Source organism: Saccostrea cucullata, unplaced genomic scaffold (assembly GCF_032062105.1).
Source record: "Saccostrea cucullata isolate Sc308-1 unplaced genomic scaffold, CSIRO_AGI_Scuc_v1 ctg2129, whole genome shotgun sequence".
Lineage (NCBI taxonomy): Eukaryota > Metazoa > Mollusca > Bivalvia > Ostreida > Ostreidae > Saccostrea > Saccostrea cuccullata.
This window is the reverse complement of record NW_026936545.1, coordinates 24,914-39,778: the sequence shown is the minus strand read 5'-3', so window position 1 is coordinate 39,778 and position 14,865 is coordinate 24,914. Positions and strand designations below refer to the sequence as shown.

The 14,865-nt window shown below is 35.9% G+C and overlaps 1 protein-coding gene across 1 annotated transcript; it reads right to left on the bottom strand.

Moving 5' to 3' along the window:
* Nucleotides 1-1,692: 1,692 nt before the first annotated feature.
* LOC134245791 (uncharacterized) lies at nucleotides 1,693-13,002 on the bottom strand. The gene is made up of 8 exons (XM_062728044.1): nucleotides 12,588-13,002; nucleotides 9,611-9,853; nucleotides 9,239-9,329; nucleotides 8,054-8,598; nucleotides 7,611-7,841; nucleotides 3,396-3,486; nucleotides 2,477-3,021; nucleotides 1,693-2,009 (listed from the first exon to the last, which is right to left on the bottom strand). The coding sequence occupies exons 2-8, from the start codon at nucleotides 9,819-9,821 to the stop codon at nucleotides 1,702-1,704; spliced, it is 2,022 nt and encodes a 673-aa protein (XP_062584028.1). The 5' UTR covers nucleotides 9,822-9,853; nucleotides 12,588-13,002; the 3' UTR covers nucleotides 1,693-1,701.
* Between the last annotated feature and the right edge of the window lie 1,863 nt (nucleotides 13,003-14,865).

Here is a 14,865-nt window from a genome sequence, read left to right as displayed (position 1 = left end):
TTCACATTTTCGACTTCTTCTCAAGAACCACTGGTACAATTTTGACTTGGTACAAAGTTCCCTTACAAGGGGAGATAATCAAGAAAAGACAAAATTAGGGTGGGTCATTAAAAAATCTGCTTCTCAAGAACCACTGGGTCAAAAAAGCTGAAACTTATGTTGAAGCATCCTAGGGTAGTGTAGATTCTAAGTTGTTCAAATCATAACTCCCGGGGGTAGGGCGGGGCCACAATGGGGAGTCAATTTTTACATAGAAGTATAAAGGAAAAATCTTTGAAAATCATCTCAAAAACCACTGAGCCAGAAAAGCTGAAACTTATGTAGAAGCATCCTGGGGTAGTGTAGATTCTAAATTTTTCAAATTATGATCCCCGGGGGTGGGGGGGGGGGTACAATGGGGAATCAAAGTTTTACATAGAAATATATAGGAAAAATCTTTGAAAATCTTCTTCTCAAGAGCCACTGGGCCAGAAAAGCTGAAATTTATGTGCACATGGAAGGATCCCTGGGTAGTGTAGATTTCAAAATGTCTAAATTATGATCAGTGGGGTAGGATGGGGATGCATTATGTATTCCAAGGGTGAAATCTGGTAAAGAACGGTATTGTCAAAGCTTCTCAGGTGAGCGGTGTGGCCCATGGGCCTCTTGGTAAAAACGCTTCTCCTCCTACAGTTTTGGTCTGCTTTTAATATAACTTGGCACACAAGTAGACTACACTAAGATACATAAAATAGTACATGGGTTTTTGATTATGATGAACGGTGTTGCCATGGTTACTAAAAATAGAATTTTCTGTGAAATTCCTTTGAAACGCTACTCCTTCTACAGTTTTAGTCTGATTTCAATATAAATTGGCAAACAAGTAGACAACACTAAGATACATAGAATAGTGCATAGGTTTTTGATTTCGATGAACAGTGTTGCCATGCTTACTAGTAATAGAATTTTTTGTGAATTCCTTTAAAATGCTACTCCTTAAGTTTTGGTCTGATGGCAATGGCTTCTTTTATCATCCTTTTTTATAAGTGCAATCCAGTAGAGCTACAGTCTCGACAGGGACTTCTGGTTTAAAAGATAAAATTGAAATGTAAAAAGTGATAAATAAATTTTCAATTAAAACATTGCCATGCTCCGGGTCACAATCTTAAATCTAATATTGACGTCATAATTGTAAATGAATATTTAAAATCGAATACAAATTTATACATTTTGTAATTCACATTTAGTAAAGGATTGTAAATATGCTAATAATAAATATCAAAGGCACAATTTCTATTTTAATTTAGTTAATTTAGGCTTGTCCACAAACTTTACGTACAACCCTCGTACATTAAAAGGCGGGTATCAGTCTGCAAAGGAATAAATGAAAACTATTTTGATGATTTTATTTCTTTCAATTGAACAGGGATACTGAGTATTCAACACATGTATGTTAAAACAGGAGCATCCCCTTGTGCACACGCCATAGGCTTCTTGTCATGATCGGAATATAATTTACCAAATCCTTCCTTTTTTCATAATAGAACATTTCATTGGAATTAAAGTTACTGAAATAAAGCTTATACAAACGACCAATTTCTGTTTAAAACAAAGAGAAAATGAACTGTTCAATGTACAATGTTCTTAAAGATGAACAAGATAAGAAGAATCTATGTATAACAACTAATATAGATACGACTATAAAATATCTGCTCTTGCACATCAAAAATATAATTTAAAAAATAAAGGTATAGAAAACAGGGATAATAGGGATAAATTTTCGGCCACTGTTCGGCCAGCTGCACTGTGTCCGTCAACAACATTGGGACGGCCTACGCTGTTTGTGGTGGACATCGAAGCTGGTGGAGTTGTGACTCTGCATCCACCTGGGGGACATTGCGGGCAGTCTGGGGGTCTGTCAGGGTTTTCTGGAGCACATTCCGGGCGAGGTCCTCCGCCTCCACCACCGGGGCCCGAGTTTACACAGTGACAGAGATAGTAGTCGTATCCATAGCTTTCCATGTTCCAGTCTTTATATGGAAAAAAATGTTTCCAAGTAATTTGAAAATAGAAATAAGAAATGAACACTTATATAAAAGCGTGTTTTCCCTGCTTATAATAAGCAAACTGAATTGAATAGGAAAATTAAAAACTAATTTTGAAAAGAAGGAGGCGATTTTTATTGGAATTTGGCAAGAAACTGGCCGCACTTGAAACGTACGTTTTATGTATCCACCACATTTGCTATTCCATTTTCATATTGAATTATACAAAGGGAATTACTTTCCAAATATTGTTTTTATCTGCTAAAGGTTTATTAGAAATATTAGTTAAATGAGTAATTTTGTACAAAATATTGAAATTAGTTTGCCTAAGCCGAATTTTAAGGAATATTTGGGGAAAATGTTAAGTATACATGATTCCCGCAGATCAAAGACAAATAACGCGCATTTCCCGGTACATGGAAACTCTAAAGATTAATTTAAAAAACACTCACGTGATGTATTTGTGGTACAATTGTAAGAAGTAATAGTTCCTTGATTAACAACACGTCCTTTGAAACAACCCAAATAATATGGAAATCTCTCTGTAACATAATATCTGTAACTCCCATTGACAAATTTTCCATGACACTTGTCCAATTCAGCTTCGGAAATGTTCTTGGTCTGTCCAACCCTCGGTCCATAGATAGGAAAGCCATCAAGCGCCACTCCAATGAATTCGTCAATTTCCCCTTTATACATACAACTGTCGGGTATTTTATGGTAATGATAAGCACCATTTGGACTTGCGTGTCCATCACATTGATCGAATGTTTCGGGACTGGATCCCTCCACAGCATTTGTTAACTCCCCTGCCAGTGGATTGTAGATGGCGACACCAGTTCGTGTAATCCCAATCATTCCCAGCCCGACACATCCAGGTACTTGTTCAATTTGGGGATTTTTCAGAATTGTTATATTGTAGTTCTGAGCTGTGGGTGTGTTTGGATTGACTCTCTGTGTTTCATGATCAGGAAGTCCACTCGCCGAAATGAAAAATCTACAAGTTATGATTTATATTGTTAATTTCTAGCACGCTTTATATCTTTTTACAGGGATTAGAAAAAATGCAGTATCTTTGAATCAGAGGAGGATCGAACCGATGAAGAGGTAGGAATCTTTTTTTTTTTAGAAGATTCTATTCATTCTGAGTTCAAGGTATAAAATATGCGACAAGTAAAATTGATAAGGTGTATGCATGAGTAATTTTTTTGTAACATATAAACATGATATTGAAAAGTTTTACGAATATCATCTTTGTTTTGTATTTAAAAATAATCATGTATTTTCTATTGAAATAAAGAAGTAAAAATTGACATTTGTTCATGCAGAAATGGTTCATTGTATGTGAAAAGGGCTCATATGGAGACTTACACTTTCGAGTCATTGGTGTGAACTCTAACAGATGCCCCATACGTTGAACTTGCTGTGAATTTTGCGATTTCTTCTCTTTTTAGTCCATGTACTGTAAGAAATATAAGAAAACTTCTAACAATAAAATCAGGAACTAATTGTGTGTTGTCCAAGACAATATACACATACAAAGAAATCAATTTGTCATCTCTTACAAAAGAAGCGTTATCAGGGAATTGATTGATTGTATGTTGTTTAACGTCCCTCTCGAGAATTTTTCACTCATATGGAGACGTCAGCGTATGCCGGTGAAGGGCTTCAAATTTTAACCTTTACTTGGCACTCAGGGCCATTGAGCAATGAGGGATCTTTATTGTAGAAGGCCTGCCGCTGACTTGGGGCCTCGGTTTTTAAGGTTTCATCCGAATGACCCACATATTTTACTTCAAAGTGTCGTGCGCATGACGAAGGAACAGTTGCTACCCATTTTTTATCGACTTGGGTCAGTCGCGGCTGAGATTCGAATTCACGACCTCCCGATCACCGACTGAGCTACCGTGAACGATCAGGGGATTGATAAATAAGCTCACTTTGAAAATCTATGTTCCCCGGTGAAGGATAAAAGAAGAGAATGTGCTGACCCGGGAGGGGAATGCTGTAAGAAGAGAGGTATGATATAAAACGTTTAACTGAAAAAAAAATCTAAAAAACTTCTTGAGATATCGCCTACACACGCACAAAGAATGTATGAATTGACAATTTTGACCTCAAATTTAATAGGGATCTTGCTTAGACCGTGGGGATTTGTGGCAAAAAATGTCATTCAAAAGCTCAAGCGCTTCTCGAGATGTCGAGCGGAAACGAAAGTGATAAAGCAGGCAGAATGTTTTGAATTCATAACCTTGATCTTTGACCTCAAAATCAATAGAGGTCTTTCTTAGACCATAGGAAATTGTGGTATAAAATGTCATTACAAAAGCTCATACGTTTCTCTAGGTATAGCGAGTAAACGAAAGTGTTAAAACAGAATTTTTAGCTCACCTGAGCCGAAGGCTCAAGTGAGCTTTTCTGATCAAAATTTGTCCGTTGTCTGTCGTTGTTGTTGTCGTAGTCGTTGTAAACTTTTCACATTTTCATCTTCTTCTCAAGAACCACTGGGCCAATTTCAACCAAACTTGGCACAAAGTATCCTTAGGTGAAGGGAATTCAAGTTTGTTCAAATGAAGTGCCACGCCCTCTTCCAAGGGGAGATAATCATGAATTTGTTAAAAATTAATAGCATTTTTAAAAAATCTTCTTCTCCAGAACCGCTGGGCCAGGAAAGATGAAACTCATGTGGAAGCATCCTCAGGTAGTGTAGATTCAAGTTTGTTCAAATCATGACCCCCGGGGCAAGGATGGGGCCAAAATGGCCGACCCAAGTTTTACATAGGAAAATATAGGAAAAATCTTTAAAAATCTTCTTTTCCAGAACCACTGGGCCAGGAAAGATGAAACTCACGTGGAATCATCCTCAGGTAGTGTAGATTCAAGTTTGTTCAAATCATGACCCCCGAGGCAAGGGTGGGGCCAAAATGGCCGACCCAAGTTTTACATATAAATATATAGGAAAAACCTTAAAAATCTTCTTCTCCAGAACCACTGGGCCAGGAAAGATGAAACTCATGTGGAATCATCCTCAGGTAGTGTAGATTCAAGTTTGTTAGCTCACCTGAGCCGAAGGCTCAAGTGAGCTTTTCTGATCAAAATTTGTCCGTTGTCTGTCGTTGTCGTAGTCGTTGTTGTCGTCGTCGTTAACTTTTCACATTTTCATCTTCTTCTCAAGAACCACTGGGCCAATTTCAACCAAACTTGGCACAAAGTATCCTTGGGTAAAGAGGATTCAAGTTTGTTCAAATGAAGGGCCACGCCCTTTTCCAAGGGGAGATAATCATGAATTTGTTAAAAATTAATGGCATTTTTAAAAAATCTTCTTCTCCAGAACCACTAGGCCAGGAAAGATGAAACTCATGTTGAAGCATCCTCAGGTAGTGTAGATTCAAGTTTGTTCAAATCATGACCACCGGGGCAAGGGTGGGGCCAAAATGGCCGACCCAAGTTTTACATAGGAATGTATAGGAAAAATCTTTAAAAATCTTCTTCTCAAGAACCACTAGGACAGGAAAGATGAAACTCATGTGGAATCATCCTCAGGTAGTGCAGATTCAAGTTTGTTCAAATCATGACCCCCGGGGCAAGGGTGGGGCCAAAATGGCCGACCCAAGTTTTACATAGGAATATATAGGAAAAATCTTTAAAAATCTTCTTCTCCAGAACCACTGGGCCAAGAAAGATGAAACTCATGTGGAATCATCCTCAGGTAGTGCAGATTCAAGTTTGTTCAAATCATGACCCCCGGGGATAGGGTGGGGCCAAAATGGCCTACCCTAGTTTTATACAGGGATATATAGGGAAAACTTTTAAAATCTTCTTTTCAAGTACTTCAAAGCTATGATTAGTGATATTTAAATGGAATCATCCTCAGGTAGTGTAGATTCTAGTTTGTTCAAATGATGAATGCCTAGAGGGGGGGTGGAGTAAATTCAAGCCTGATGTGCTCAGGTGAGCGCTGTGGCCCCTGGGCCTCTTGTTCAAATCATGACCCCCGGGGCAAGGGTGGGGCCAAAATGGCCGATCCAAGTTTTACATAGGAATATATATATAGGAAAAATCTTTAAAAATCAACCACTAGAACAGGAAAGATGAAACTCGTGTGGAATCATCCTCAGGTAGTGTAGATTCAAGTTTGTTCAAATCATGACCCCTGGGGCAAGGTCGGGGCCAAAATGGCCGACCCAAGTTTTGCATAGGAATATATAAGAAAAATCTTTAAAAATCTTCTTCTCCAGAACCACTGGGCCAGGAAAAATGAAACTCATGTGGAAGCATTCTTAGGTAGTATAGATTCAAGTTTGTTCAAATCATGACCCCCGGGGCAAGGGTGGGGCCAAAATGGCCGACCCAAGTTTTATAACTGAATATATAGGAAAAATCTTTAAAAATCTTCTTCTCCAGAACCACTGGGCCAGGAAAGATGAATCTCATGTGGAATCATCCTCAGGTAGTGTAGATTCAAGTTTGTTCAAATCATGACCCTCGGGGCAAGGGTGGGGCCAAAATGGCCGACCCAAGTTTTACATAGGAATATATAGGAAATATCTTCAAAAATCTTCTTCTCAAGAACCACTGGGCCGGGAAAGATGAAACTCATGTGGAATCATCCTCAGGTAGTGTAGATTCAAGTTTGTTCAAATCATGACCTCCGGCCCTGGGGATAGGGTGGGGCCAAAATGGCCGACCCAAGTTTTACATAGGGATATGTAGGGAAACCTTTTAAAATCTGCTTTCAAGTGTTTCAAAGCTATGATTAGTGATATTTATATGGTATCATCCTCAGGTAGTGTAGATTCTAGTTTGTTGAAATGATGAACGCCTGGAAGGGGGGGGGGGTAGTAAATTCAAGCCCGATGTGCTCAGGTGAGCGCTGTGGCCCCTGGGCCTCTTGTTGAATTTATGACCTTGACCTGTGTCCTTTTGACCTCAAAATCAATAGGGGTCTTTCTTAGGCCATAGGAAGTTTTTTTGTCGGAAATATGAATTAACCACCTGAGGAGTATAGTGTTCAAAGAGTGTAATGGGTAAGGTAATGTAAATATAGGCCTTTGCGGATAACTTAATTATCATAATGACGCATAAATTAGCAATAATGATTTAATAATAATGCTACCTCACAAACCAATCCTTGCATGTTTTCTTGATGGTTAATATTTGTTGAACTTCTCATAAGCAAATACAGTTTGACATTGGGTCAAATGCTGACTGACGTTTTTCATATTATGTGTAATTGTTAGACCATTATTTACAGTATACACACTGAATTGTCAACAGATTTTCCCGTCATTTCTCGATCATAACAAGGAGTAACAGCGGATGTGAGCGGTCGGCAGGGGATGATATCTCCTTCATATCACCTGTTCCTACCTCTGATGTGTTAGAGATCCATGTTTGCTCTGCTCCAAAATTTGAATTGTTAAATATGGAATTTTGAGTTTGAATACTGTTCGTTATTGCAATATATTTCGTTTGGAATATATGAAGAGATTCAAGTAAATAAATAATTATCATGAACCTGATGCACGTAACTAAATGTACCAAATATACGTGAAACTTGATTTAAACAAATATGAAAAAATATACATTGCATAGCTCCGGTAGAGTTAGAAGTGGTGACATTTTCCATTGGCGGATGGGTAGCCGTGTCCATTGTTGTTGATCTGCATCCCTCGGGAGGACACTGCGGGCAGTCTGGGGGTCTGTCAGGGTTTTCTGGAGCACATTCCGGGCGAGGTCCTCCGCCTCCACCACCGGGGCCCGAGTTCACACAGTGACAAAGATAGTAGTCGTATCCATAGCTTTCCATGTTCCAGTCTACCAAGAATGTAAAACAATGATCTGTTTCTTAAAAAAATCTTACAAATAAGAGAAAAAGCGTTGCACAACCAGCAAAATTCGACTGTTAAAATAATGAAATTTACCAGCAAATTTCGACTGTTAAAATAATGAAATTTACCAGATGATGAAAAATTCTGGAAGAAATAATACATAAATATCCACAATTTTGGTCGATGTAACAAACTTACGTGATGTGTCTGTGGTACAATTGTTAGAAGTTATTGTCCCTTGATTAACAACACGTCCTTTGAAACAACCCAAATAATATGGAAACTTCTCTGTAACATAATATCTGTAACTCCCATTGACAAATTTTCCATGGCACTTATCCAATTCAGCTTCGGAAATGTTCTTTGACTGTCCAACCCTCGGTCCATAGATAGGAAAGCCATCAAGCGCCACTCCAATGAATTCGTCAATTTCCCCTTTATACATACAACTATCGGGTATTTTATGGTAATGATAAGCACCATTTGGACTTGCGTGTCCATCACATTGATCGAACGTTTCGGGATTGGATCCCTCCACAGCATTTGTTAACTCCCCTGCCAGTGGATTGTAGATGGCGACACCAGTTCGTGTAATTCCAATCATTCCCAGCCCAACACATCCGGGTACTTGTTCAATCTGGGGATTTTTCAGAATTGTTATATTGTAGTTCTGAGCTGTGGGTGTGTTTGGATTGACTCTCTGTGTTTCATGATCAGGAAGTCCACTCGCCGAAATGAAAAATCTGAATTAAAATTTTAAGGTATTTATATGGATTAATATAAACACAAGACAAAAGGTGTCTCCTTTTAAGCATCACGAATGCTGGCATAATCATTTAGCTTTTTTTAATTTTAATTTTCTCAAATTGTGACCATTTTTTCAAACTTCAAAATTCAATTTATTATTTTAAGGCTATTTTTTCACAAAGTAGATCAGATTAATACTTTTATAATGTACTTGGACTTGGAAAACAACCACTTGATATTTTAAGTTACAATTTAAAATTGCACATTTACTTAAATAATATTATGCTTTCTTTGGTTGTTAGTACGGGTATTAATGTCGCAGAAATTGCAGAAAAAACGCGGGTTATGTATTTTTACTGCAATTGCTGCGACGTTAATTCCCGTACTAACAAAGAAAGCACTTTATTGTTTATATTTATCTGTCTCAAAATCATTCAAAGTGAAATAAAATTTGTTAACTATTATTTTTAAGATGTATACATGTATGTCATTGTATGTAAAAATGATGGAACAGCCATTGTTAAAACAGCTTCACACGTGGCTTCCTCAGTGTTGTTCATAAACTAATTAATGGCAATGGTATTCATAAGAAATAAAGGAAAATATATTCAGTGGATGTAAATATTTTGTTATTACACTCTTGGGTCATCAGTGTGAACTCGGACTGACGCTCCGTACTCCGAACTTGCTGAAAATTTTGAAATCTCTTCTGTTGTCAATCCACTGACTGAATAAAAAAAATCTTGATTTAATACGACGCTAACATAATTTAATAACACACAGTCTGGAATAGTAAATGAATATATTTATTTAATATATTTATGTTTGTACGATTTATCATATTTATTTTCATTTCGTTACATCGTATCTCCCATTTGATTACTTGTCCTTGTCTTTCTACTCAAATATACCACAGACATTATGTATGTTTTAATGTTATAGATTAAATGTAGAAAAATAAATAAATATGTAAAAATTAAACACTCAATTAGATGGTAAAGAACCTACATTGTGTTTTATCTGTTGAGGTAGATGTAACATCCTCTATAGGAATAAGTGTAGCTATATCCATCGTAGAGGACCGGCACCCCTCTCGTGGACATACTGGGCAGTCTGGGGGTCGATTAGGATTATCAGGAGCACATTCAGGACGTGGTTGACATTGAACAGGTTGGTACCAGTACATTATCAGTGCAACAAAAGATATTAGTCTTCTCATTGTTCCTTTACTTTCTGGAAGATCGTGGTAACCTAAATGATGGTAATCCAAAATGGCAAATGATATATCCAATAAAGGACATACCCAACGTACCATACTTACTGGTAATTTTTCAAGATAATTTTAATTTTAAGATAATAGTATCATTAGAAAAATCATCAAGCATTACCAGGGATTTTGAAAAGATATGAACTACTGAACATTCTTGTATAATTCAAAGACAAATATACAAAAATTACTCAAAATATATTCTAGACGTTTTGTTCATCCAAACTTGTATAAGAGAAAGTATTGGAACTCTTCAACTCCAGAGAAAAAGACAATAACGTTGCATATGTCCTTAAATGGCGTTTAAATTTTAGGGATTTTTTTGTGATTCGCAAATTATTCTTTATCTTAAATGGTACATAAATGACAAGCAGTATATTTCAGGAATGAAAAAAATCTACTTTAGTTACTTGTAAAGAGTTTTTCAGAACACCATGGGGAAAAAAGCTTCAAAAGGAAAAAAAAAGACTTTAATCAAAAATACGGGATATGTCTGGTTCAAGACTAAGATATTTCTTAATACAAGTGTAATGCACATTTCAAAGATGATCCTAACTCAAATACAAGAATACAAATTCAAATACGGTTTTAAACACCGATGCCCTTATATTATGGTTATGTGAAAGTCTAAGTTTCTTAAATGCAAATGAAACAACAAGGTCCAAAAATATAAAAATGCTATAAACCAGAGAAAGGAAATTTAACTGTGAAAATAGTCCAAGCACTAACCATTCAAAAGTTAAGACCAAGGATGAAGTTTCTTCTAAAGAGGGTAAAAATCAAAGGTCAAGGTGTAGAATTAATTATTAAGATGTAGTCTTGCTGCACAGAAGTAATGACCGATGTTAATTTGATTTTATGTTTTAATGTCAAATGGACAAAAACGTTTATTCTCACATAACTTTCAATTAAGAACACATATGAAATATCAAAACCCTAGCACCAACTGTTCAAAATTGGACCAAACTCTAAGGTCATAAGCTCAATTTTGATATCCAAAGAATAGTCTTGTCATAAGAAATACTCGTGTGAAATATAAAATACCTATATTCAAGTAATCACAAGTTATGGACAAGGTTTTGCAGACAAACGGACAGATAGTAAGACAGACAGACAGACGGCGGACTTATAAACAGTACCCCAGATTCTCGATTCGAGAAGTCTCCAGAATGGGGCAGTACTACTGGTCAGAGCTTTTTTTTCCAAGAGTCGCGGAGTAAGGAGTTGATCAGATCCTCACTTCGCGGTTTCGAATCCCACTTTTGGACGTAGGGACCGTGCCCGTATGCTCAATGGCCCTGAGTGCCGAGTACAGGACCAAATTTGCAACTCTCCATCGGAAGAGGTAACGTCTTGAAAAATCTTGAGAGGGATGTTAAACAACATACAGTCAATCAGTCAATCGATCATGGGGGCGGTTAATCATTTACTTTACCCGCACTCATTGCTATGCATTGTCATTTGTTCAGTCTGAGGTTGAGAAAGTTAAGCTACGCATATGTGTAGTTAAATGACTTAATTATTGTAAAAACTCCTGTCTAGATTTCTTCTCAATTTTTTTTATTAGTCGAGATTTGTCATACCTTTATTATTATTATTAGCTCACCAAAATTGTTAAAATGATAAAATGAAGGGCCAAGCCCCCTTGCAAGAGGAGATAATCAAGAAAGGCAAAAAATAGGGTGAAATCATTTTTTTAAAAAATCGTCTCAAGAACCACTGGGCGAGATAAAACTTGACTTTCATGTGTATTTGCTTTATTGTTTTTGTTGACTTAATATTGAAAAAAAAACCATCCTGGACTAAAATTAAGACAAATCTTAGAAGATAATATAAGATATCAAAATAAAAGGTCATTTTTTTTACGTGCCTGAAAGAAGAAACCATCTAAAGTGTACTTTTATAAGTTTTAAGGGGATATTAAACCCATTGGTTTTTTTTTCACTAAATACATTTCAGCAAAATTGCTGAAATATATATAATAGTGAAAAGAAACGATGGGTTATAAGTACGTGTATTTTATAAGATACATGTATATTGATAGAAAAAAAAACACCCTGAAACTTTCTTTTCACATGTTTCTGTGATTATTGCTACTTTGGGATTCTTATAAAAATTGCATTATTTTGATAGATATTGATAGTTTGAAATGCCAGAGAACCTTTCATGTATAATCCACTCGTAACGTTTAGCAGCAATGCAAATTGCAATTGGGTCACCTTTATGTTGCATATGCCTCAAGAACGTTGTTAAAGTTTAAATGATCAAAAGCAGTAAACTAAACTTGTATTTGTATAGTAATTGGATAAAGGTCTTGGGTAATGTGAAAAACGAATTGAATAGATAAATTGTACATTGAGTGGTATTTCCCCTAAAGCATGAGATCAATTTATCGTTTGAAGTATTAAGCGTTGCAGTTATGATTTTGCAGATGTAACAAAGCGATAATTAGAAGAAGCTACATGAATCTTTCGCCAAAAACAACAAATGTCTTCAGAATCTAACAATGCGTTAACTTGCGATAAAACTGTCTAGTGACCATTCTCATTCAAATAATGACGCCCATCATGGGAAAAAGAATGTCCATCCTCATAACAAGAGAAAGCTGGGACTATTGACTACAAGTTCGTCTTTTTGATCTAGAGAAGGGGTATATATCTTCTTTGTTGCTTAAAGTGGATAAATGTCCTTTTGATTTAAATATAATATTTATCTTACCTAAAACCAGAAAATAAGATAAGCCAGGTGTTCAGTCAGTTGCTTCACATTATTATTTTACATAAATTTTCAGCTTTAAGAATGTCATCTTGCACACATTTCTATTTTTATTCGAGGTAGATCACGATTTAGTTGACCTTGTCCATTTAACAGCAGTCCTAGCGAAGCACGGGTTTTATTTTGTTAAAAATACTCGTACTTATTTATAGGCGAGCGTGACTTAAAAAAAAAAAATTAAAACGTTATCGGGTAGATTTTCACAATGTGATAAAAATTCCAGAGAATCATGTACTTATGAAAAATTCTCTCTGAATCAAGTACATATAGTGTTCATTGCACAGAAATACCGAATATAAACGATGGATTGTAAAACGTGCAGTTTTTTTTAATCGAAGCAAATATAAAAATTAAAATGAAAAGACTATTGTCGTGGTATACACAGCTTGCTGAATGACATTAAAAAAGCTATTCTTTAACACAGGTGCTTGAGGACAGGACCCCCCTCCCTTCGATATAGACCCCTGGGCTTTTTCGATTTTTTTTCTCATAAAAAATCTTTCATTGCCATATTTGTGAAAAGATCTATACCGGCAAATCGAAAAATTACCTAAAACAAACGTTCTATTAAATCTACCCTACATTCTCTATATAAAAATCTACAAGGTTGCCAACTCCGTAAAAAGCTTATTGAACGGAAGTAATGAGGAGAGGACTAATCCCGATGTTCCCCATATACCCAAATATGCGTGTAAAATATCAACAATAGATATATTCTTGTTTTTTTTGTACGAATTCTTCATCAAAATTTTATTTTCAAACGTTTTGTAGATTTACACAAATATTTAAGGAAAAGAAGATATTTTTATAAATTTCATTTTTAAAAGGGCATAACTCTCATATGCAAATCAGGTATTTGAAAAATAATTAGAGACATTTCATTTGCATCAGCGGTTTAGAACTCTATTCTCTCAATACATTTGAAAGACATTTTTTAAAGTGTATATCAACCAAATTTCTTCAAAATTTTACTTCAAAACAGTGTTTTAGACTTTCTGCAGAACTGTGTATTTTGGTAAAAAGTCGTCTCCTCGTCACCTCCCTTCACTAAGCAAAAACGCTGACTGTAGCCTGACATCCTTTCGAAAACTTGGTCATAACAACTGTTACAGTGCTTTAACCTTCATGAGAGTTAATGGTTAATGAAAAGAATATTCAATCTACAATATGAGTTGTTGAGAACTCTATTCTCTCAATACATTTGAAAGACATTTTTTAAAGTGTATATCAACCAAATTTCTTCAAAATTTTACTTCAAAACAGTGTTTTAGACTTTCTGCAGAACTGTGTATTTTGGTAAAAAGTCGTCTCCTCGTCACCTCCCTTCACTAAGCAAAAACGCTGACTGTAGCCTGACATCCTTTCGAAAACTTGGTCATAACAACTGTTACAGTGCTTTAACCTTCATGAGAGTTAATGGTTAATGAAAAGAATATTCAATCTACAATATGAGTTGTTGATTTTAGGGCTTTGTTTAGATTTATGAGTCGATTCAACCAAAATTCTCGGCAGTGCCTCTCGGTTTGCAGAAGAAGTTGGCAACCTTGTTAATTTATATATAGAGAGGGTAGATATTTTTTTTTATAAAATGTAAGTTTGAGCAAATTTTCTGAATTGATAGGATAGATTATATCACAAATGTGTAATCCATATATAATTTATGTGGAAAAAATTCTAACAGGCCCGGGGGTCTATATTGGGGGGGGGTGTCCTGTCCTCAAGCACCTGTGTTCTTTAACTCTATTTCATTATCTCTTTATCCACATCCATGTCTCGAATGATGACATTATAACGCATAGATACTTTGTTAATGATTTCAAATATCAATTATTATTGTGCAACATTGAAGTTTATTGCCATGCACACAGCCTTACGGAGAGTTGCGTCTTGGAGCAGATTGCAGTTTGATTTGTAAGGAAAAATAGTTCAAAACATACCTGAAAAAAACCCAGAGTTTGTCACACTTGATACATATCCTCAGTCTAACATAAAACTAGAGATACTGTGAGCAATGAGCTCACTAAATGATACCCCCGCCTCCCATAATGTCACTGTGTTGCTATATATACTCAACAAAAAATGAAACGCATATTCAGAATAATATGAAAATCTAAGTTTTAAGTTTAAACCTTATTTTATTTAAGTGATTTTAGAGTGTGTTGTGATAAAAATCAAACATGTCCTATGTTGCAAATAGACAAGTCAAGTTGATGCCATTTTC

What these genes read in the sequence shown, in the direction of transcription:
- LOC134245791 (XM_062728044.1), bottom strand. Translation starts at nt 9,821, where the DNA reads ATGAGAAGACTAATATCTTTTGTTGCACTGATAATGTACTGGTACCAA. An exon ending in TTGTACCACAGACACATCAC is followed by an intron (nt 7,842 to 8,053) that starts GTAAGTTTGTTA and finishes CATTCTTGGTAG; the next exon opens with ACTGGAACATGGAAAGCTAT. An exon ending in CACACCAATGACTCGAAAGT is followed by an intron (nt 3,022 to 3,395) that starts GTAAGTCTCCAT and finishes CATAACTTGTAG; the next exon opens with ATTTTTCATTTCGGCGAGTG.